The 24,629-nt window shown below is 39.9% G+C and overlaps 2 protein-coding genes across 2 annotated transcripts in view; one reads left to right on the plus strand and one right to left on the minus strand.

The window, feature by feature from the left end:
• The window catches only part of LBR (lamin B receptor), a 28,481-nt gene extending 9,420 nt beyond the window's left edge, over positions 1-19,061 (plus strand). Inside the window, exons 3-13 of the mRNA XM_006016577.3 lie at positions 4,071-4,154; positions 4,638-4,815; positions 6,379-6,575; positions 8,673-8,727; positions 10,804-10,998; positions 13,598-13,701; positions 14,124-14,249; positions 14,355-14,523; positions 16,633-16,713; positions 16,824-16,946; positions 18,506-19,061. Coding sequence (XP_006016639.1) covers positions 4,071-4,154; positions 4,638-4,815; positions 6,379-6,575; positions 8,673-8,727; positions 10,804-10,998; positions 13,598-13,701; positions 14,124-14,249; positions 14,355-14,523; positions 16,633-16,713; positions 16,824-16,946; positions 18,506-18,666 — 1,473 coding nt within the window. The 3' untranslated portion in view covers positions 18,667-19,061. The remainder of the gene's footprint in view (positions 1-4,070; positions 4,155-4,637; positions 4,816-6,378; positions 6,576-8,672; positions 8,728-10,803; positions 10,999-13,597; positions 13,702-14,123; positions 14,250-14,354; positions 14,524-16,632; positions 16,714-16,823; positions 16,947-18,505) is intronic.
• A 153-nt stretch (positions 19,062-19,214) lies between these two features.
• The window catches only part of DNAH14 (dynein axonemal heavy chain 14), a gene marked incomplete at its 5' end in the record, with an annotated part of 183,029 nt that continues 177,614 nt past the window's right edge, over positions 19,215-24,629 (minus strand). Inside the window, 3 exons of the mRNA XM_025216414.1 lie at positions 19,215-21,842; positions 22,162-22,308; positions 22,968-23,125. Of these exons, the coding sequence (XP_025072199.1) occupies positions 21,645-21,842; positions 22,162-22,308; positions 22,968-23,125 (503 nt within the window). The remainder of the gene's footprint in view (positions 21,843-22,161; positions 22,309-22,967; positions 23,126-24,629) is intronic.

Raw genomic sequence — 24,629 nt, forward strand, 5'->3', positions numbered from 1 at the left:
GGAAAAGCAATGCCACTGCTGTTATTTCTGCCTTAACTGCTGTATTTGCCACCTGGCAACCTCCTCATGAGATTCAGTCTGATGGGGGACCCCCGTTTAACGCTCCAGACAAATTTGCTCGTCTTCACAATGTAGCATGGCATCTCCATCTGCCGTACCACCCGCAGTCCATTGGCGTTGTAGAAAGACACATAGGTTTGTACAAAGAACAACTTCATCTCAGAGGAGGGGGGATGTTTAAAAACTGGACTAAATTCAATCATGATGTTCTCATCTCACTGAACGCCTCAAAGCCGTTATGGGACGAAGCTAATGTCCAGAAACCCCTACCATGGGAATCAACCAGATGAATTAGTGTGGATCTCGATACCACACCCCCACCAGTCTCATCCGCAAGTTCACAAGGGAACAGTTCAACGGTCAGGACAGTATCCTAATACCTATTCTATCCAATTAGAGGAAAAGCCCAATCGTCCCCCTATTATCGTTCATCACAACTGGATGACTCGTCGTTCCGACGTTCACCTAGTATCCTTATAGTAAATTCAACTATGATTCTCTTTTGTTTTGTTCTGTTGTTGTTTCTTTTTTTACAGGTCCAACTTCAACAAAGCAGTAGTCCACAGCCGCTCGATCGTGAGATCCGTCGAGCACCCAACCGCGGTTCCCTTAAGTCAACGTAATAACGGCTATGGAGGGGGCACCGAGGCAGCGAATGTTTATCGGCCCAGAACTTGCTATGGCGCTGCTCCTCCCTATCTTTGCTAAGTATTTTAATTGGTATTGTCTGTTATGGGAGAAGATGGACGTCCTGCAGTGACTAATAAATGAGGGGAGTCCCAAACAGATGTTCTCCAATCAGATGATAACTAATAGTTGTTGTTATATGTTTAAGTTATTCTATTTTATAGTTTGTTAAAAGACTGGTCTGTAAAATTGTTTGTTTATATGTATGTATGTATGTATGTATGTATGTATGTTGGTTGCTTAAGCTCCGTCAGTCCAGTAAATCCTGAAACAAAAATTCTCTATAACGTACTCATGTGTCTAAAATTCCAGTTGTGCCGTTGGCAAGGGGGCATGTCACAACCCAATGGTTTTAGTGCCTCGGCACGATGGAATTTTCCCGCCACGTGAGAGTCTCTTGCACAGCAAAAGTTTTCTGCTGCAACAGAGAACTCCGGTGCAAGAGAGTTCCTGCCATTTTGCGTGCAAATTTGTGTCCCGCTATTGGCCAGTTCTAAATTATTCCTACATGGCGGCTAGTAATTGGCTTGCTGGCCGTATAAAATTTTGTGCAACTTCCGCCCAAGTCGGAGAACTTTGAGCACGCTGCAGAGTGCTAAAGATATCTGACTTGCGGCTAAGCTGATCGACAGACTGATCACCTATCGATTCTTCTCCCCGTCGCCGAGCGCAATCCTTTGACGTACCCTTTCCCTGCCAGCTTAATTTGTGGACGGATTAGCTGGCCTGAGCCTTGCCAGCTGGAGCAACTCATGGAGTTGTTTAAGCGACCGGACCACCTGCGTCGCGGCTAGTAGCGGCGTAAGTAAAGTTTTTGCAACCAATATGCTTTGTCTGCCTCTCCATTCACCAGCCCGCCCAAACGACCGAGCAGTTTGTATATCACCTCGAGTCGGCTCCGGCCGTCCGAGACAATTTTAAGCAGCTGTTAGTGGGTCTTTTTTGGCACTTGTCTATATCGCCCAATCTATACTTATGCTGTGGAGCCAAGTTGAACCAACACGCTGCTGCCTATTTTGGGCATATACTGGGAACAAAGTTTAAGGTAAATACAGTCTGTGCATAGCCAATGTTATTTCACTGATTCATTGAAAATTAGTTTTCATTTGGCTGAATTCTAAAGACTATTTTAAGACAGCGAGTGCTCTGGATTTTGTTATAACAAACTGTTTTGTACCTGTTGGGGCCAGAGCATAGCTGGTTGACCATACACTTATCAATGTGTTTCTAATGGCTGTGTGCCCCAGCTCACTTTCTCTCTGTCGAAGAAGCTCCGCAGAGTCTGGTATTGGGTTGTTTATAATTTAGAGAGTAGAACCAGATCCATTGGTCACTGGTGTGATTAGAGTGGTCCTGTCCCTCAAGAACTCATCATTTTGTTCAGCTGCTAGAACTAGAATGAGCCTTTTCTAACTTCCTTGCTACAAAACAGAAATTGAAACCATGAGGAGAACAAATAGTGTATGCATTTTAATGGTCTTCCTCCAGACATTACATTTGTTGTGGAATATATTATAGTTTCCAATGACAAACAGTAACATGCTAGATGTTAAAGGAATTTCTCCCTTGATAAAAATGGCCAATCCACCAAAAAATGGTGGATTCATGATAAAACTTATTGTTTTAAATGGCAAATTCTTCGTCACGTCAGGACAAACCTAACATCTGACCAGGTCTTATATTACACTACACCATGGTACTCTGTTTTCCCTTCCCTCTCCCACCGTGCAGGGGGGAAGAAAAGCTGGCTCCCTGGCATCCCATCTGTCAGGGAGGCTTATGGGTTGCCATGTCCCTGTTGCTGTTCGTTGACAATTGGGACAGGGCTGGTTTGGCTGGGTTTGCCCAGGTGGGGAAACTGGTGTTGTCTGCTCTTGTACAACCCAAGAGCTGAAGACTTGTAAAAACCTCCCAGGCTGCTCACATACTCTTTAAAGGCCCCAGCATCCGGGCAAGTGTCTGGAACAGCCTTGGTCCCTTTGGAGTGGTGGGTAGCAAGCAGAATTGTCCCCATTCTGCAGGAATTGTGGGAACAGCCTTGGCTGGTTGGCAAGGATATGGGGGTTCCCTGCAACCAGTGTAAGGTTCCTGGGAACTCTGTTGCCCTTGCTGCCTTGGAGCAATGGTGTTATGGATAAATGTGCACTAATATATTGGTGGCATATTGGTTTGGCACTGACAAAAGGAAAATTAACATTATCAGCCGTGCTGAGAGGGGTGGCTCTGGGGAATGTTGGGGAGGCTATATCCCACTCTGTAGCCACTCCTCCCAGCATAGCTGCTGCCTCCCCTGGAAGAGGCTAGCACAGCCCCTGGCCCTGAGCAGGCAGCCCACCCTTGCCCTGTGATCTCAGGGGGTGGGGGGCTCATGCCCCCCTTGCCTTCCCCTGGGGTGTGCACAGTGGTGGGAGCCACCCCCTGGACAAGCTGCCCGTGGCTCTGCCCCACTCCCAGGGCCCTGGCTGGGCAGCCCCTGCACCTACCCCACTCCCTCTCTCACTGTGGGGGCCTTGATCTGCCCCCCACACCCCTTCTGCACCCCACAGACTTACTGGCAGAGAGCTGCTCTCCATGCTGCCAGGCTGCATATAGGTTGTTGCCAGATCAGTATTAGCCGATATGGCTGGTTAAAAATTGGCCATTGGTATTGGCCAAAAAAATCTTTATTGGTGCACCTCTAGTTGTGGCTGCTGGTGCTCAAACATCAGCAGTTTGTTAAAGCACCAGGTGTTTTAAAGGGCTACCAGGCAGCATGAGACGGACTACAGCACGAGCCTGAGGCCAGTGAGCCTGAGGCTGTCTTCTTGTGGGAGGAGCTGTGAAGCAGTCCCTGTTTCACCTCTTAGCTGGAGACCTTTGCAGTGTAGCTAAGGACCTTGAACACATGGCTCTGTAGCACTCTAAAAATGTCTGGAAGCATCTGAGTTATGTAGCCTGAAGGGATGTTCCTTTTTGTATACTTTGTTGATACTTCTCGAAAAACAATTTTTAGCATCCTGCACCTTGTAAAACCAGTCGCCGTAGATGAGTGAATTGGATCATTTTCTAGTTTGCATAACAGTTGACACTTATTGATATGAGTTGAGTGGTATTTAAAATAGTGTTCTCGCTTCCTTCTTGTTGTGTGGAGATGTACACAAACTGAAGAAATAGGATTTACTCATTTTCACAGTGCTGTTAAGTGCACAAAGTAAACAAATGGCTTTTTTTGTTATGATAAAATCACTCCAAAGTACTGAAAGAAAGAAATTAGATATTTTTAAAAAATTCTTCATTATGTACAGACATTTCACTTTATATTCAATCTGTCATCTTCTAACTAGAAACTGAATGAGAACAATACAAGCAGGTATAATGGGGAGCCTGACAGTACGGAAAGGAACGACACTTCCCACAAAATCTTACAGGTACGAAAACAAAAAGCAGTGTGTTTGACCAGAGCAAATCACTAACTTTACTAGAAATAATCAGAAATGGACAACGTACAAATTAAGCAAAAAGAATTAGGAAGATAATGTAAAAACAAGAAATGGAACAGTGATTTTCTTTTAAATAAATGTTTTTGTCAAAGGAAAAGTCATCTTTTAGCTTAGTACCTGTGTGAATGGAGGACTAAAATGTAGAATTGAAATTGGGAAAGATGGAAACATAGCAAACAAGCTCAGGAGGGGAATTTAAGTGATCAGGGTGACACTGTCATAAGTAGAACATTTAAGGTGTTTCACGTGTCTTCCCTCCGATTCTTAATGACTGTATAAAATCTTTAGTGAAAAAATGCATAGTACCTCAGTTTAAATCAAGTTAATGACCTTTTTATTAAAAAAAAAAAAAAAAAAAAAGGTTTAGAATAACATATATTAATCACATTTCTATATATCACTCTTTACTAGCAAAAGGTTGATTTGGACCTAGAAATAGACCGTGTGCTTGATCAATACCGTGTGCGTTCAAGAAAAGAAGATAAGACAAAGGAGGAAACGTATTCAGAAAAACGAAGTTTTGAGGCAGCAAAAACTATTGAGAAAGCATCAGCACAGACAAAAGAGCTAGAATTTGGTGGAAGAATTGGTATGTATATTAAATCTAGTAATAACCGGAAATTATTAAGCACTAGTTTTTATTCGACACATTGTCATGGTCAAAGGTCCTTCTTTTTAATTATGACCATTCATTTGATGCAGCTGCGTTTTACTTATGGTGGTGATGTTAGATCCCATAACAAACAGAACAATCATAGCAGACTTCATCTTGGGTTTGAGTATTCGGAATTACTGGAGTAAGCTGTCATAGTCTCAACCATCTGGCTTTTCAAATTCAACTGTAATATAGTCTTGTAAAATACACTTTGGAGAGCTATTAGAGGCAAGTTGTTTACTTTGTATTAAATGGAATTACTGTTTAATTCAGTTTTATACCCAAAATGACTTAATTAAGTGTAAAGCTAGGAAATTCAAACAGTTTTTCTTTTCTTAATAATGGCAGAAGAAATTCCTGACTCTGTGATTGGATAAAGACTGGAAGAGTTTATGAAGAGGAATAGTGATAGTAATTAAGATGCCTATGAGATGGTCACTTCCCCCTGTAATAATCCCAGCAAGGCAGAGAGAAGGTGGGAGGGGACAATTATTAAATCTAGAGCGGACAAAACCTATAAAAACAGTTTGTGGCACTATGTTAGTCCAAGCCCTCTGCCAACTGTAAGACTGAGCTAAAACATCTTAGATTAGAAAGTAATTTATTTTTCTGTGAATATTTACAATCTGTAGTGAAAGACAAAGATTCTCACACTGCAAGTTGTGACCCAACTGCACGCATGGTTTTTTACTTGTAAATTGATGTCACATTCTGTATGCTAAGGAATACACAACTCAGTTTCATGGCCACTTGCAAGGTCCACTCTCCAATGGAGGAGAGCCACTAGAGAAGGGGTAGGCAATTATTTCAGCTGGAGGGCCGCTTTAATGCGTTTTGGTGAGCTGTCGAGGGTTGCACAGGTAGCCCTGTCCCCTGGTCACCATCTTGGGACTGGAAGTCCTGTCCCTAACCCCTGACTTTTGCCACCAGAAGTCCCTACCTTTGCCCCCAAAAGTACTCTGGGGTGGGGCGGGGGGTTCCATCTTGGAATAGAAAAAAACCAACAAAATCTTATACTAAAAATCAAACATCTACTATAACATTTTAATTTTATTTAAAAAAATATTCTTTTCCCGATTTGTGTTTGTGTTTGCGTAGTGTAGAGATGATTGCATAATAGCTCAAAAATAAAGCCTTACTCTTGTATATTGTGTGTGGGGTGTGTGTGTATGGTGGGTAGGTAGTGTGCATGGGGGGAGCTTTCCCCCCCAATGACTAAAGCCCTTGCTGCTGGCAGGAGCAGGTGACGGGCCCTCAGGACGCTAATGGCCTGCACAGGGGGAGGCCCCCCCACCCAGTGGTACTTGGCTCCAGCTAGTTCTGGGAGCTGTATGTAGTAGCAGGAAGTGAGGCCAGGTTTGCCCTGTTTCATCGTACCAAATAAACATTTATCATGGTTTTGAAATAAAGAATGGGTTTAGAACTGCTGTTCTAATGGGATAAAACACTTTTATTTTTCATATTCATCTCCTAATATTTTGTGCTCTCTATTTACAGGGACCTTCTGCATGATAGTTTTCATGCCTGCAACTGTGCTTTACTTGCTGTTGATGTGCAAACAGGAAGACCCCAGTATTATGAACTTTCCTCCACCTTTGCCTTCTTTTGATAGCTTGTGGGAAACTAGAGTGTTTGGTGTCTGGCTTGTATGGTTCTTTCTCCAAGCTCTGTTTTACTTGCTGCCAGTTGGAAAGGTAAACTTTTACTAGCAAATGCATTATGGCGAATGATTGTTTTGTAAGTTGGACTTACATTCTTGATACCGACATGAATTCTAATAATGGAAATTAACTAAACTGTAATGTAGATGCTGCAAATTATTCTAACTTGAAATAGCACAATTGTGATCTAGAAAACCCCTTGTTATGAAAACCCCTTATTTTCTGGCATTGTATTCCAGTCCCCACAAGAGAGTGTACGGTAAGCATTATTGTTTAGGGATCAAGTAGCAGAAGAGACCAATAGAATCATAAATTTCCTTGGAAATTGGTTCCAGATCCTAGCCGCCCTGACTGTGAAGTAGTTCTTATGGATATCTAATCTAAACCTACTCTCCAACAACTTGTGGCCGTTATTCCTTGTTATCCCTGGGGGCGCTAGGGGAAACAAGGTCTCCCTCAAACCCTTCTGGTCCCCCCTAGTGAGTTTATAGACAGTCACCAGATCCCCCCTCAGCCTTCTCTTGTGAAGGCTGAACAGGTTCAGGTCTCGTAACCTCTCATTGTAGGGTCTGCCCTGCTGTCCCCGGATCATGTGGGTGGCCCGCCTCTGGACCCTCTCAATGTTGTCTGCATCCCTCTTGAAGTGGGGTGCCCAGAACTGGACACAGTACTCCAGCTGTGGCCTGACCAGTGTAGCATAGATGGGGAGGATCACCTCCTTGGCCCTACTCGAGATGCATCTGTGGATGCACGATAGGGTCCGGTTAGCCCTGCCGACCGTGACCTCGCACTGTTGGCCCATGTTCATCTTGGAGTCAATAATGACTCCAAGATCCCTTTCTGCCTCCGTGCTCTCAAGAAGGGAGTTTCCCATCTTATAAGTGTGCTGCTGGTTACTGCTGCCCAAGTGCAGCACCCTGCACTTGTCAGTATTGAAACGCATTCTGTTTTTGTTAGCCCACCCCTGCAACCTGTCCAGGTCTTGCTGCATATAGATTTATAGAGTAATGTCTTATGGTAAGACCTGAGCAGGCAGACTGGATCTGCTGCTTTTCTAAGTTCCTGTTTGGTTCCACTTAGACATTAAATGACATGCTTCAGATTGTAAGCTTCATTGCTTGGGAAGTCATTCTTGGCTATCCTATCCATATGTATCACAGTACATTTGGACTTGTGTATTGTTCTTTCACCCTGAAGCATCAAATGAAAAAGAGTCGGATGGTTATTTTAGGTTTTTGTTTATAGCGGTTCCTGCATCAGTTGAAGACCATTTTGATTTGGCTAATAATACTCTGCTCTAGGAAACAGAAGTCGATATCATTTTAAACACAATGTCGTAATGCTAATTTGCATGCTTTTCTAGCATAAATTGCATTATAAGGCATTTTAAGTCCTGTCCCTGTTTTTACCTTCTGAGTCACTCTGTTTATAATAGCTGCCTCGTCACTTAGTATGTCCCTCTTGGAGAAATTTCTTTGCACTAAGCCCTCCTAATTAACTGGGAAGATCTACGTACCCTCTTCTGAGCATTCCAGTAGTCTTACCAGCACAGTGTCTTCAGATGCTTTAAAAACTTGTCCTGTAGCTGCTTCTGTATGAGGGTGCACAGACGTTATTCCATGGCTAGTTTAATGCACATTGAGAATTGTAGTTATACCTAGGGTTCATAAAACTAATTAATATGATGTATGGAAATAGGTAGTCCTATCAACACGATGCTGTTATCAGCTCAATCTAGTAAATTAATGAGAACTACTCCATATACTGCTCGTGGTTCCTTTTGTGAAATTTGTGACTTAAAAGTTTACAAAATGTGGCTGTTTACTGATTGGAAGCTTACAGGAGTAAAGTTGACTGCAGATAATACGAAGGAAACTAATTGGGTCACATGAAAGACTAGACTTGCTAGTTCTCATTAAAAAAAAAAACCCAACAACAAACATTTCATGTAACTATAGAAAGTACAGCATTTTTAGAAAGACAACATTATTTCTTTAATTGACTGTGCTCTAATTGACTATCATGATTTGAATTGTCTGCCATGTTAAGAAACAAAAATATTTTAACTATGCTTTTTTGTATCTGTATGCGGGGGGGGAAACTAGTATTTTTAATCTTGTCTCTTCAAAGGTTGTAGAAGGAACACCACTTTTGAATGGCAGGAAACTACAGTACAGGATAAATGGTATGTGTGTTCAGTTTTTTCCCCTTGGGAATTTGGTAATATTGTCTAACCAGTGTCACTCGATGTTGCAAGCTAAAAATGTATTTAAGTGAGAGTAACTGGAAAAATGCACTGAGTTAAAAGAGTTGAAACAAAAAAGCCAAATCTGTATGTAGTTATACCAGCTGGTCATTGTAAATTTAGCACAAGTCAATCTCCACTGCAACAGAAGGAAAGCTAGTAAATTATTAGGAAGGATTTTCTCCCCAGAATATGATGTTACACATCTGAGTATATGAAGTTTTAAAGCTTTGTCTTTGATCAGCTAGCATTCATCATTATTATAGTCATGGCAGTGAATTAGATGTTTCTGTTTCAATCTACAGTTAGGAATCTCTATAATTTAATCACTGTTCACTGGTCCAGTGTTACTTATGGGAGTACCTGTTGAGTCTCCATATTTTAGGTTAAGTTCCAGTTTGAACTTAAAGTGGTAACAAAATCTCTTTTATGAAAAATACAAGGCTGTACTTTTGAAGTACAGAGTGGGTTTCATGGAGTTTCATGCAGATTCTCCAAAAATTCAAACTTTGCTAAAACTGAAATTTAGCATCTGTAACAGCTCTTCCAGCATCTAGAATGATCTTTGTGATGAGGTAAGGCTGAGTTGAAATTAACATTGGCCATCTTGTACATAGGTTATATTTGATGACATTTTGTTGTATTTAAGATGTAGTATAATTTCAACTTCATCCAGTTATGAAAGACTCTAAGCTAAAGACAGGTCAATAAGTCATTTAAATCTATCTTTAAATATTTCTGTTGTGATACCATAGGTAGCTCAGCCAATTGCAGCCCTTCCTCTACAGTTAATTTACAACAGTTCTTTTCATTATAAAAGTATATGTGTAGCATATGGCTGACTGTGCATGTATTGAGCTCTTGTTAGATTACTTGGCGTAACTCTTGTTACTCTTAAAGTTTCTGTAGTTGTCTGTTAGCTTGCTATCCATGCCTCAGTAATAAAGTGACTTAGTAGAGACCAATATTAAGTCCCTCAGAGCGTCTCGTGTATCAGCATCCCCACCCTTCAGAATGGCGATGGGGGGCAGGCTATCTAAAGCTTGTTGAACAAGGTCTAGTTAAAGCACCCCTGCTACCATTTTGAAGTGCAGGGATGCTGATACATGAGATGCAGAGGCTGGCTGGAATGCAGTAATTACCACACTCCAGCAGACTATTAATTGAGTTTGCTCTGATGCGCTTTAATTGCACTATATTAGAGCAGCCTCCTAGCTCGTGTACAGGCACCCTAGGAGACCAGACTCCTAGTGTCCCTCCACCTTTACCATTTGAGCAAGTAGTGTATCCCTCGGGTTTCTTGACTGATTCTCTAGTCCAGTTCTCAACTTCTCCATTTCCCCTGTCCCTCTCCAGGACACAGTCTCAGAAGTGCCATCCTGTGTTTCTGCTAAAGGGTGCTACAGACTCAAGCACTCCATCCCATTCACTAGTGTTTGAATGATCCTTTTGAGCTTTTGGAGCATTGCAGTGTGTGTTTAGATGATAGCCAAAATAAATATTTTTCTTTCTATTGAGAACATGATACTGATGTCTAACCTTATATACTAGATACAGCATATTTTGGAATCTGATATTTGGATTTTGGGTAGGTGAGGATTGGTTGGGGTCATTCTGTGGTTCCTATTTGCTTGTCAGCATAAGGACCCTCAAGGAAAGGACTATGATCCCTAAAGAACACTTCCCCAAAAAATGAGTTCAGGTGCACAAAGCACAGGATGTCATTAATGGAATATGCAGAGAGAGCAGCCCTCAAAGAACCAGTTCTAGAAAGACAAATGTTTCTTGCTGAGGAGAGAGATCATTTAAGCACTTGCTTAAATGGCCAGCTGATTTGGGGCTCATTCAGTACATATTTAGTATAAAAGTAAAATGATTTAGGTATTTGGAGTATCTTTAAACCTGGATGCATTTTTCAAAACTCTAGAACCCTGCTAAGGTGGAATGATTGCTCCAAGCTCTCTGGGTTTTGATTTGATATTAGACTTACGTTTTGGTTTGTTTTTTTTCTTTTAGGATTCTATGCTTTTGCTCTAACTGCAGCAGTCGTAGGAATATCTTTGTATTTTGAATTAGAGCTTCATTATTTGTATGACCACTTCCTGCAGTTTGCAGTCTCAGCTATAGTTTTTTCTGTGGTGTTCAGCATTTATCTTTACATTCGATCTCTGAAAGCACCTGAGGAAAATCTGTCACCTGGTGGGAATTCTGGTAAGTCTGAGAAAATCAAATCTTTCCTTTATCATGATTTTTCGTTGTTTTTATTCCATGAACAAAACTTGTCTAAATCATATTTATGTTGATAGGCACCTAGCACATTGCAAGCAAGTCACCTCTTTGCCCCATCATGGACATTTACAAATATTTGTTTCCACATACACTCATCGGCCCCCCTGTCCTGTCATATTATCCCATAAACTTAATCAGTTCGGTTTTAAAACAATTCAGGCTCCTTGCCTCTATCACTTGGCTCAAAAGACGATACCAAAATTTCATTTCTCTGGTACTTAGTGTTCTTCTAATTTACAGTTTGATTTTTTTCATAACCAGTTCGTAGCCATTTTATCCTGTGCCCTTCTTGAATTTTTTTTGGCTAGAAAACTTCCCCCTCTAATTTTCATGATATAGTAGTAAAAAATAATCGCATCTCCTCCTGATGATCTTTGGTATTCTGCTACACGTCAGGCTCCTTGAATCTTCTTTCATACAAGAAGGTCTTTGTTTTCTTGGCCATCTTAATTACTTGTTCCAGTTTAACTTTTTTTCTGAACTTTGGTGACCCCAGTTGCAGGCAGTATTGTAAATGGAGGGGGAGAGGGGTCTTACCTGGGCTTTATGGAGCAATACTAGTACTTCCTTGTCTTTGTTTAATATACTGTGCTGTGACAAACTGCTGTGGGGATGATCAAAGCCCCTCCAGATCCCACTGTTCTGCTCTCTCTTTACAGAACAGACTAGATTTTGCCCCTGGGATAACTCCTTGCTCAAGCAGACTTCATTCTCTTCAGCCCCTGACATCTCACTGCTCCAGTAGGGGAAACTTGGCCAATTTATGAGATCTTTACCCTTGGTTTGCAAAATAAAACAGACCTGTCATTGCCATAGGAAAAACAAATACCCATAGTTGTTGATAATTCTGAAAAATCATTCTTTCCACAGACATGCTGTAAGGTATATAAAGCAAAACCCACCCCCATCTTTCTTATGTAAGAAAGATCATTGCAGTAATTTGGAGGCCAGATACAGAAATAAAATAGAAAAATCATGCACTTTGACCAGAAAACAGTCCCTCAGGGATTTTTTTGCATTTCTAGGGACCTGCTTCCCTGCTTGCTCTAACAGCAAGGACTTGGCACCAAGGTTTTTAAATGCACTTCTCGTCAGGCATCTCTTAAATATTTATCGTGCCTCCCACATAATACAAATACTAACACCAGCATACTACTTCACTAACCCTGGGTGAACAGGGACTGCTCCTTCCTCACCAAAGCACTCCCCCTCTAGTTCCCTTATGAGTTAGCTCTCACTGGTCTTGCCCCCCAGCAATGGAAGGAAAAGTTTTTCTTTTTCCAGTGTTTAATATTTTGTTTCATATAATCTTTCATGACTTTTGCCCTTGTTTTTTGTGGTACGAAAAAAAGAAATTGAAACAGTAGGTAATAGCAGTGGAAAGTCAAATGCAGAACATGATATTACATTAACTCAGTGTTTTATTTGGCAGTTAGTTTAATTTGGGTTTTGGAAGAAATGATTTTTTGTTGTTTTGCTTTGTTTTGTTTTTACTTGTTTGGGTCTACACATTTACATAAAGGTTTTACAGGGTTAGTAGGAAAAAATGGACTGACTGGCGACTGTATAAAGAAAAAATGGAATGATATTTTTTCCTTCCTAAACATTCAGTTATAGTAGTAGTAATATTGACATGTATCAATCAGTACAGGTGGTAGCTTCACCTGGCTAAATATATAGAAGCGGGTTTTCAATAGGACATTAAATTGAGAGCTGGTTTTTAGAATGGTAGTGTAAGAGGCAAAGATGAAATGAAGCAGAAGTAAAATTGAGGGATTGTGCTTACTGCTTTTCTAGTATGGTGTACTTCTCAAATATAGCTGTAGTCTTCAAAATGATGAATATTAAAAACTGGTTTAGTTACTGTCCAGAAGTCTTTTTAATAAGTAAGTGTTGGCTCAGCTTGGAATCTATGCAGTTGAGGCAATGTTCTTTCTTTGTCCCTCATAAAAAATTACTAACCAAGTTTATGCCCTGTGTTATGCCTACAGCATTATTCTCTCCTCTCTTACACAGAGCGGTCATACATTTTAAAGAGGCACAATTGCTTTTTTTGGTTTAAACCTGCTGTGTTGTGTTGGTATTGCCTTCTAGCAAAGAAAGTAAAGAAGGGAGGAAAAAACTAAGGACGGTTTTAATAACATATGCATGGGATTCGTAATGTCCCTTGATAACAGAAAGCAAAGTTCCTCAAGCCAGTAAGGATGAAGGGATATAGCCAAAAAGCAAACTTCAAGTAGGAAAGACTTGAAAATAACTTTTAAAGAAATTGGGAGAATGTAAACACATGTGCTAACATATGAGGTCTCTTAAATTTTTTGAAGAAACCGTTAGTGGTTACTTTTCACACTTCAAAATGGTGCCGATATTCATACGTGTTCGGTGATAAATTTTATTGTACACTTTCAGGCTTATAGCAGCATTTCTAATAACCATTAAAGTAACCATTTTATGGATAGTGGGAATGTGGGGAGAAACCAACCAAAAACCATTAATGGAAGAAAGTGCGTTTTGTTTGCAGGGCGCTTTATATACGACTTCTTTACTGGCCGTGAATTAAACCCTCGCATTGGAAATTTTGACCTCAAATACTTCTGCGAGTTACGTCCAAGCTTAATTGGCTGGGTGAGTCAGAGTATCTTTACCTATCTTGTTCCACTTGCTCAACTTTAATAAAGTTTTAATTGTGGTAGAAGGGCTATAACAGTTGGAGGATGGAAAAAGTATGCAAAACAAAGGTCTGCTGAAAGCCACGAGACTCTCTTTATCCTCATGGTTTTATAAACCTTGATCAATTAAAATTTACTGCTTTCCTTCAGGGAAGAGGTATTCTAACAGTTAAGGATAGACCATGCTTGCTTGCTTATTTATTTGTTTAAAACTAGGATAGCTACTAAGTAGCTTCTTAATAAAAAATGGATTTTTAATGTTATTTAAATTTTGGATCTAAATTGCTTGACTTTTAAGATGAATTACAGTGTAGTAGAAATAAGTGTTTTTAAGTGTATGTGAAAAACTCATAGTAAAGAAAATGACTGCTTTTTCAGGTGGTTGTGAACTTGGCAATGCTGTTGGCTGAGATGAAGATACATAATCAGAATGCGCCATCTTTGTCAATGATACTGGTTAATAGTTTTCAACTTCTGTATGTAATGGATGCTCTTTGGCATGAGGTAACTGCCAGACCTTTTCCAATCTGTAGCACTTTTGGTTAAATAGCTGACAGACAAGTATACTGATGCTCAGTGAACTGTACTTTTCTTCCCCAATCTGTCCAGGAAGCTATCTTGACGACTATGGACATTACCCATGATGGGTTTGGATTCATGCTAGCATTTGGAGATTTGGTATGGGTTCCGTTTATCTTCAGCTTACAGGCTTTCTATCTAGTCGGTCATCCAAATGAGATTACCTGGCTTGCTGCTTCTGCAATTATTATTCTAAATAGTAAGTCATGATTATTTTATTACTAATGTTTTATTTCCTTTTTTCTGAGCAAAGCAAATGGATGAAAGATTTTCCTGGCACTCAAGTAAACCTGTGTTCAATAACTTGGGAAGTTGTTCAGTCTCAGTTCCCCGTTTGCTATAACAAGGCTGGTTATATTACTTTCACTTGCATTTGTATACCCTACAAGTTGATGCCACTTACAGCAGTTAACAGGGGTAAGGTGTAATAGCTATCCATTTCTAGCATTTAGATTTGGATACATAAAAACAGGGGAAAAATGAATTACCTAGGATGTTGTTTGGCTAAGGAAGTAGTGCAAATACTAGAATAAACTCTCTCACATTATAAATTGGTGGTAAGCAATTTAGCCATTAGGTTAGTTAACTCTTTTAGCGTTGCCTTTTTAAAAAAAAAATTGCAGCTATACAATTCAAAAAATATATCCGCTGCTCTGCCCAAACCCTCCACAACCAATCCTGCACGTTCAAATCAGTCTGGAACAGAACATTCGTTCCTGTTTTTAATTTAATCTAAGAAAAAATTAATTGCTTGTTGAGTAATACATTTTTAAATACCCTTTTTAAAAACATGATATGCAGGGCCTGAGATTTACATTAAAGGGGGAGGGGGAAACAAAACCCAAACAGGGGCCTGGCATTGTGGCATGCAGATCATCCCTCCTCCCACTAATTATCAGCGGCTTTGTTTGTTTACTCTACATGGCCCACATGTAGTGGCATATGTTGGCATGTCATTTTGTTGCATCTTGTTTTCCCAAACAAAAACTTATTTGTAGGGCTGTCAAACAAAGGGAGGAGAGGCAGCCTTGGAAGCAAATTTAATGTGAATAAACTTGATATATCTACTTCTCAAGACCTGCAGCCTGCATTCTTTTTCCTTTTTCAATTTATAAGCTTCTCTCATTTTGGGGAGAGGCTGAAACTTTCTTCCACATTCCTTCCCTCACCTACCCCTCTTGGGGTGAGGGACAGACAACCCGTATGAAATCGTCCTTATACTTTCATGTATGCTTTGATTCTAAACACGAAAAGTGCTAGTTGTTGTTAACTGAATTAACTGTATTCAAGGAAGATTTAGCATCCCAGATGATAAAAAAATAAATAAAATTGTATGTTTGCAGCCATCAGACGGTATCCTCGATTGGGCTATGTGAGCAAATAGAGCATTGAGGCTATTCGTAGTGTACTGGGGGAGTGGGTGACTGTCATCATGTCTTGTAATTACACTGTGATAAGTGAGGGATTGGCAAGCTATTACTAATGGCAGGATGTGGTCTGTGACTTGGTTAGTACCATTGGCCACTGTTTCCTTCTGGCTGCTCTCTTGCCCCTCTGCAGCCTCAGCTGGAAACTTGTTGCTGACAAACCTGCTGTGCAAGAATTTTGGTGGCTATTTTGGCAGCGACAGTGACTAGAGGCCATAGTGAGAAGAGCAGCTATTTGGACAAAGCAGAAATGCTGTGCAGTGCAGTGCAGGGGTTTGGCGCATTGTTAGTAAAATGTGGAGCTTGAACATGGGCCAAATGGCACAGCTGGGGACCAGCATGTTGTTAATAAAACATGGGCTAGATTGCACCTTTGCTGGCTGGATCCAGTTTTTTGTGGGATAGATCCAGGCCAACTCCTATGATACATCATTGAACAGGTAATCTATCAGAATAAACGTACGTGCGCGCGCGCGCGCGCGTGTGTGTGTGTGTGTGTGTTGTAGGGGGGGGGAAAAGGTAGGATAGAAATTGGGAACCTGCTGTGGGTCACAATAGAAATTTCAAAACCCAGCCAGTGTTTTAGATGAGCAGTAAATCTGGAACATAAAGATTCCCAAAGTCTTAGATTTGTTAAGCGTAAATGCGCAAATACAGTATAGCACGCATGTAATATTTTGAAACCCATATTGCAAACAAGCTTCTGTTAGAAGGGGCTGGGAGTTGAAGAAGGATGACTTGTATACCTCAAGAAATGACTGTTATAATGAATGTAAAATTACGCAAGAAGGTGTTCTGTTGAAGAAAATGGGTTGCTTAGTTTTCTTTTTCAGAGTTTGCAAATATGAAATGAAAACAACTAATACATTATTTCTTTTCAGTGTCTGGGTATTACATTTTCCGTTGTGCAAACTCACAAAAAAATGCATTTCGGAAGAATCCAAAGGATCCCAGATTGGCCCGTGAGTACCTTTTTTAGTCATTTCCTATTTTATTTTCTTTAAGTTCTCTTGCATATGCTTTCAATGCAGTTTTAACATATGATACTTTGCATGCTGCTTTCTGTACACAGACTTGAAATGTATTCCTACTGCAACTGGAAAAAGTCTGCTAGTCTCAGATTGGTGGGGTTTCGTTCGTCACCCTAACTATCTAGGTGACGTCATTATGGCTCTGGCTTGGTCTCTACCATGTGGTAAGTTCCTGAAACTAAAGTGCTTGCTATCAGAAATGCATGTGTGCTAGCATCTGACTTCCATTCCTAATGGAAATGAATGATGATTCCAGAGGGCCTGGCATCTTAAACAGAATGTCAGACTTCACACTTACAAACCTGATTTGAAACCTGGCTCCCTACTACATAGCTTCTTCTCTTCCTCTTGGGATTCATCTCAGTTCTTGGCTTTACCTCTGATCCTTCTCTGCACCAGTGTTGTCTGGGGAGGGCAGATGGCTGATGACCTCATTCATTCATTCATGGCCTGCCAGCTACATTATGGCTACTTTCAGTGGTGTATCACCAATCATGGTTAGAAGTTTAAGTATAAAATATTGAACTGACTGCCCAGAGGAGTTTTCCATCTGTTGACTCCTCTGTGAAATCCTATGAAATATGAACTTTCATTTCTACTCAGGAGAACTATTACAATCTTTTCTCCAATGCCTGATGAAAGGGGTTTGTGCCTGAAAGCTTGCAATTAAAGACTTTTTTTTGCAAAAATCTTGTTGGTCTAATAAAAGGTATCATCTCTACCTCTAATAAAAGGTATCATCATTTTATACTAGGCCTGATTGCTAGTATAAAATATTCTAATTCAAATTCATCTGTCTGATCAAATGCAAATGGATGCAGTTGTATTGGAAATCTTATTACTGAGCATCTCTTAGTTCTTTTTATTTTAAACCTCATGAAATTTATACCTTGGTATTTCTTTTTCAAGTGGAATGGAAATTGAGGAAACGTATAACTTCTGTTTTCAGAAAACTATCAAACAAATTGAATTAAAAAAATCTAAGTCAAATATTTAGAAGCTGAAATTATGATAGTTTAAGTTAATTTAAACCTCACTACCCAAATTCTTTTCTAATTCTGAGTTTGGAGATAACATGTCCTGGTCACGATACAACTTTAACTCCACACTTCCTTGCTTTTGTATGCATCTCTCAGAGCCCTTTTTTGTCTCTGCTTTGGCTGAGTATCCTCATTAGTTGTTGTCAGTGAGTGCCAGTGCAAAATAATTTGTTTTAATATTTAAAAATGCCCCCCCCCCACTGCTTTCTGTGTTTTATAGATCAAATTGAACCATCCTTTTCTCCTGCATTCTTTGTGCCTATCACATTCACATACAAACATGTGAAAAACAATCCCCAAAACAGTTTAGTCCAAAATAGAGCCCAAGGGCTAGGATCTCAATGGAGATTGTCTCAGTGTTGTGATTCTTAACTTTTGGGCACCAAACTGAATTTCCATTTTGAAATCAGATAACCGAGAATGGGATTCCCAAAAGTCAGCACCCTGAGTGAGGAGCTGCCTAACCCAGCCAGTAGGGAAACACTGGAAAGGGGACTGTCCTAATCTTTCCCCTTTCAGGGACTTGTCTCCCTACAGTTGAAGTTCATAGCCCTGAACCCTCGTGTGAGGGAGCTGACAATTGGAAGTCCCACAGCATGTCATGTATTTCAAAGCTTTATATTTTGTACTCTATCCAAATAGCTAAATGGAAATGTTCAGTGACTCTCTAACTCTGTTTACAGGCTTTAATCACATTTTACCATATTTCTATGCGATTTACTTCACCTTGTTCATCATTCATCGAGAAGCTCGTGATGGACGTCAGTGTAAGAAAAAATATGGTTTAGCGTGGGACAGATACTGTCAGCGTGTACCATACCGCATAATTCCTTACATCTACTAAACACTCCAGGAACATGGTTTGCAAACTGCTACGAAATTACAGCTATTTTGCAAATAAAAGCATACCTCTTACCTTTGCACTTGGCCTATTTGGTAAATTATTTAGGCTTTTAAAGATGTGATTAAGCAGTCCAGTGTAGTAGCTGCATTTAACAAATAACCTCATGTGCATTAGTTATGTTAAATGGACTGTCTCATTGGTGACTTTTAGAAACAACTCTGAAAAGGAGGAAGAATTTAGTGCAAGGTCAATCAAAACTATGGAAATGTTTGTATCTGGGTTTTTTTTCTAATCTTGGAGTCCGGGGGGGGGTTGGTTGAGTTCAGGTTTAATTTCCTGAGTTTACATTTTAAAATTACATTTCATTGAACACTGTGATGTAAAATAGGTTTTTGTTTCTTCTAAAAGAATAACAGGATTTTCAGCCAGCTTGTTCTGGAATTGCTAGCTGGTTTCTGGACACGTGCAGCCAAAAACCGTAGTCCTGCATCCCATGAGAAATGAAAGGCAATTTAGAGTGTGGTGCAGGCTTGTGCTGCCTCTGAAATAAAATGGCAATAGTTGGCTTACACTGTGTTATGTAAAATATGTCTTAAATGTACCATAGCACCCCCTGATTGTATAATATAAACCTTCCCGGTTTTGCTGTACAGTGTTTGAATGTGAAATGCAATAACTTGTTTAGGAGCAGAAGAAGCTTTTTAACTAAAACCATTTCCAGTATTTTTTTAAAAATTGTCCTTTAATAAGGGTTTTTGTAAAGTAATGTATGGATTTAATTCCTGAAACAATTGAAGTGTTCATTTAAATATTGTATTGACAAATATACTATGAAAATATAGAAAATATGCTCTTCAATCCAAAGTTTGTGAATTTGGCAACGCTACCTCAAATGCAGGTTTGCCTTTTATACTGTTGCAAATAGGGAAAAATAGCTAGTTTTTCACTATCGCTATTTAATTTTTTTACATTAACCTGTGACTTAAGCTTACAACCACACTAGCTAATATATTTTTGTATATATTTTGACTTTTTAACTAATGTGAGTTTCTTAGCAACTTGAATTAGTTGTCTCAATATCTGTGAATCCTCCCCTATTGCAATAGTTTAATTTCTACTTAATAAATTGTAAGTGGATAAATTTGCATTTTAATACATGAAGTTTATAAGGCCAGAGAGATGCTAAAACATTTTTGTATTGATTAACTTTAGGAACTAGTTTTTATCCTTTTCTGTCTTTTTTTTTTTTAAATTGGTAGTTTTTTGGGTACTTCCAATAAGAGGATGTAGGGCACGAATTGCCCCCAAAAAGACTTACTAATAATGATTTTCTCATTTTAATTGTACTGTGAAGGGAAATTTAAGTACCTTCATGGTTATGATTTGTAGCGAGTTTTCTGTTTTGTTTTTAGGTTGAATAGTTAAGTGTGTTTTAAAATAGTGATGCAATTGAAATCTAGTGTGTGTTTAAAATGCTTTATTTTGTACATGAGCCATTTTAGTTACTATTGTACATTTGAAGTGTATATAGCAGAACTTGTTGAAGATGATCATGTCTGTTCTTCAGCAGGCTATGGCCTCAGAAGGTCCATGTAGCTGTTCTAGGGAAAATGTTCTAATCTGGACATTTTCATTCTTGGAACAAAAAACAAGTAGTGGTATTTGTAACAGCATTGAAGGAGGCTTATTAAATTTTGTCACCACATGATGAGAGCAAATGATTTAACATTCTGTGTACTCTTCCTTCAGAGACATGGCTCCTGGCTGATGTCGATTCTGTCCACTCTCGTGTGTTAGCTGTAAAATTGACTTGCAAGTAGAATGCTTAATACAAACACATTTGTAAGCTTCAATAAAGTTTTGTTTAAAAATGGCATCATGCGTAGTTGACTGCACATTTCTGTATCTAACTACATGTCTTCAATGAAGGATCAACTAGAATCATGTATTATTTGAGAAACTAGTTTTCAGGTGTCAGTGTTCACTTATACTTTTTTGGCCCTTCAGGCGCTTGCATCTGGGGGACTACAAAAATAAATGGTATTGCCTCTCCTATATCATCAACTGTATGGGAACCTCAAGACTTCTTACTGAAACAACAAACCCATGCTACCTCTCCTTCCTGCAGGGGGTTCCAGGGCTCATGCTTCATTCATGTTGTAGAGCAAAGGATCCTCCCCCAACCCCCTTACTACTTTTGCACTTTCAAACGTTCTTGTTCTGGGGTGAAAAGGGACTGGGATTGGGACAGAAGGAAGGCAGTGGCTTGAGAGATGGGAAGCCTAGGTTCTCTGTTCTGCCACATTGCCGGGGACAGTTTGCCCTTTGCAATGTCTTGGGACAAACTATCACCACACACTCTGTGGCAGCAGATTTTGGGCTTTGTCCTGGGACACTTGTGAAGGATGTCTGAACAGACAAATGTACTATGAAAATAGTATATTTTCCTGCCATAGCTTGTCCTGCCATAAACAGGATGCCTGTGTCTACCCCAGAGTGTCTAAACCTATTTGTAGAGAATTCATCAGCTAATTCAGGAGTTCTTAGGGTTGGCAGATTGATTGTTGTTACAAAGTTAGTGGATAGACCTGTCCATGACAGTATTTCAGCTCTTTGGGGAGTTTGGTAAAGTGGACATTCATAAAGCATTAGGTTGTTTTGTACTACTACTGGACATGTGTTAACCTAATTCAATATTTGTAGAGAACCAACACAAGAAGAAAGTGCACAATAGACTGAAAATACATGGTTTGATATACATAAGATTTATTTAAGCTAAGGAGTGGATTTTCACATTTTTTAAAGTACTTCCTTCTCCTTTTAAATAGCACTTATATTCTATAAAGAGCCCAGATGAACTGCTGATAGTTTCCACAGTATAACCATTCTTTCAAGAGACTAAAACACCTTTCCACCAGATGGAGTTTAGGAACTTTTGCTCCTCCTACCCAATCCCCCCGCCTTCCCCTTCCCCAATTTTAATGATCCAGTTGACATAACAATGCAACCCCTCTTGTTATCCAATAGCTTGGAGTTCTTAGGGTTGGCAGATTGATTGTAGTTACAAAGTTAGTGGACAGACCTGTTGATGACAGTATTCCAGCTCTTTGGGGAGTTCGGTAAAGTGGACATTCATAAAGTCTTAGGTTGTCTTGTTCTTCTGGACAAGTGTTAACCTAAAAATAAAATTATTTTAGGTTGCGTAGAAGTTGGTTAAATTCTTTTTATATTTTACAATTATGGTCAAGTATGTAGTTGTTCTTTTGGTTTATAAACTTAATCAAATGAAAATGAACTTTCATTAAGGCATCTGATCTCATTGGCTTAGAGAGAGTTATATCTAGCCTTTCCTGGAGGAAAAATGGTAGTTAAAGCCTAAAAAAAGAGGCCACTAGCATTTACAACAGCCAGTCAACTGATATGAAATTCACATTTGTTTGCTTAAATTGCATAGACCACTGCTAGCAAAACTTAATTAAGAAGCATAAGTTTTACCTTGTGTGGTATAAAAACCATTTTGGGGAATAGGTAAAATCTCTCCTGAAGCCAGGGCTCTTCCAGCAGATTGGTAGTTGTGTTCCATCGTGCACTATCTATATATAAGCCAAAAACTAGAACACCATTTTCAGGGGGGGCAGATCCCTATGATCAGACAGAAGAAAATGCTTTGCTGAGGGTGAGGACACGTCTTTCCCAGCATTCATAAGCTTTCAGAAAAGCTAAACTATATTAAAAAGTATTGAACTGTTTCAGTTCTGAAGTGCTTTTACATGTATTGGTAATGATTATTTTACATATTGTGATATAATAAAACACAAACTTGCCTTTTAAGTCACCACAATGTGCCCTAAAGCTAATTAATGCTTTTTCTGTAACCTCCTCCCATTAATTTTGTTGTATGGTTGTCAGGGCAGGAACTCCCCAGTGCCACAAGGGGTCCCATTGTTCTCCAGGGCAATACTTTGTATTGTCTAATTCTAATTCTCTACTAAACTATAAATGGACAGTTCTTACAAAGCAAAGGTACTGTATGGATACATTAACCCTTGGCACCAGCTACAAATGGACTTTCACTCGATGAGCTGTTGTGAGGTAGGTAGTTGTGTGTTACTCCGATATGCATTGCTACCAAAACCCACTCTCAAACCCTACGAGCACTATGGACAGAAATTAAATGGAGCAGTTAAGGAATAGCCTGCAGAAGGCACAAGTAGTACATAAAATAAAGCAACCTTCTGCTGTAGGCTTGACTTTGCCTGCTACATCTAGAGTTGCTGGCTTTAAATTATTGCATCCCCTACCTTAAAAGCAGCGAGAAGTATATTCTGTTTTCTCTTTGTATCTTTGAGATGACATTCTTCATCCTCAGCCACTGGGAGAACTCTATGGACAAATGTAAGAGTATCCACCGGTATGCCATTCTGGCGAGCATAATTCTGAAGCACGGCAGTAAGAAAGCCTAGAGGAATGAGAGAGACTAATCTGTTTGCTGGGTGTGACATGCAAGCATTCTGTACTCGAGAAGCAGGAAGAGAGGAAAAGGAAGAATCCTAGTTTGTATTTGAGATGGGCCTCAAATTAAACTGCATTTGCTTTACAGTCCTGAACTCAAAATGACTGGAGAACTGGCTTCATGCAGTCCCTCCAGCTCGATGGCTTTTAGATCAGTTTTGCCTTGTTCACAAATATTTTGTTTCCAAAGGCGATCAATGGACTCATTTACAACCCTTTATTTGACCTGTGAGTGATCATCCTTGACCATGAGCAATCACTGCCACTGCTGATTTGTTCAACAGTCCCATGGCACAGAAATATATAATGCTATTTTTCTGTTTTTCAGCATAATACTAGATAAACCAGCTAAAATATTAGACAGCACTGTTGTATAATCATGATTTGAGTTAATTTTACAGTAATGCTTTTTCAAAGAATGCATTAAACATTCAGTAAAATCAGGATGGGTATTGTCAGCCTTCCTCCCTCGGTTAATTTTGTGCTGCTCATTTTACACCTAACATGAACGTGAGTGGCGTATATGCAGTCTGGTTGTTATTACAGTTTAATAACCAATATGTCTGTCTTGTTTTCACTGAAATCAGTTGTGAATGCCAAAAAGTTTTGATTGTATAATTTGTAAAGTTGTATAATATCAGCCTGGTTGTATTTAAATACTTAAATAAAGGTAGAATAGTACTTGGGACGGATTGCCAGTACCATTGAATAAGCTGCAGCATTATTTTGTAACCTACAAAATGCTCAGTCTGAATTACCCTTAAAAAATTGCTGAAAAGTAAGTATCAACTGGCCAACTTTTTCCAAAAGAGTCCTCTCCATTTTGTTAAGTCAAATGAGTGTCTAAAACTTGGTCAGCCAGAAGTTATAATAAAATTATATCAAAGCTAATTATTAAGTGAATGTGTATTGGCAAAGTACAAGAACTGGTGTGATTTATTTTTGTAGCAGTGATTGAAGAGAACATGCCCTAACAGAGGGACCTTTGGCAGCCTTAATTACTTGAAAATTACATTAGGACAGAGCTAGGGGGTGGTGGGGTGGGGAGGTGGTGGAACAGAGCCTCCTTGCCTCAGACCCAGCCTGGATGGAAGTTGCTTGAGACAAAGCAGGGGTGGGCAAAATATGGGCCCTGGGCTGGATGCAGCTGGTGGACCGAATTTTATATTTTTATTTTTGTCCAGTAGTTCAGGCACGGTGGCAATAGGGGCAGGGCACGCCGCAGCCCAAGCCCTGTCACCTCCCCAAGATCCTGGTGTCTCCATGGAGACAGCCTGGGAGCTGCAACAGGATCTGGGATCTTGGGGTGGTGACAGTATGGGGTCTTGGTCAGGACAGAGCTATGATCTGTTTTCTGCATGCCCCTGCCCATGGAACCTGTGCCTGTTTCAGCGGTGTGTGGGCAGCAGGTTGCAACCCTGCCCCTCCCATTCCTGAACACTGCTCTCAGC

The sequence above is a fragment of the Alligator sinensis genome, unplaced genomic scaffold (genome assembly GCF_000455745.1).
Source record: "Alligator sinensis unplaced genomic scaffold, ASM45574v1 scaffold138_1, whole genome shotgun sequence".
Classification (NCBI taxonomy): Eukaryota; Metazoa; Chordata; order Crocodylia; family Alligatoridae; genus Alligator; species Alligator sinensis.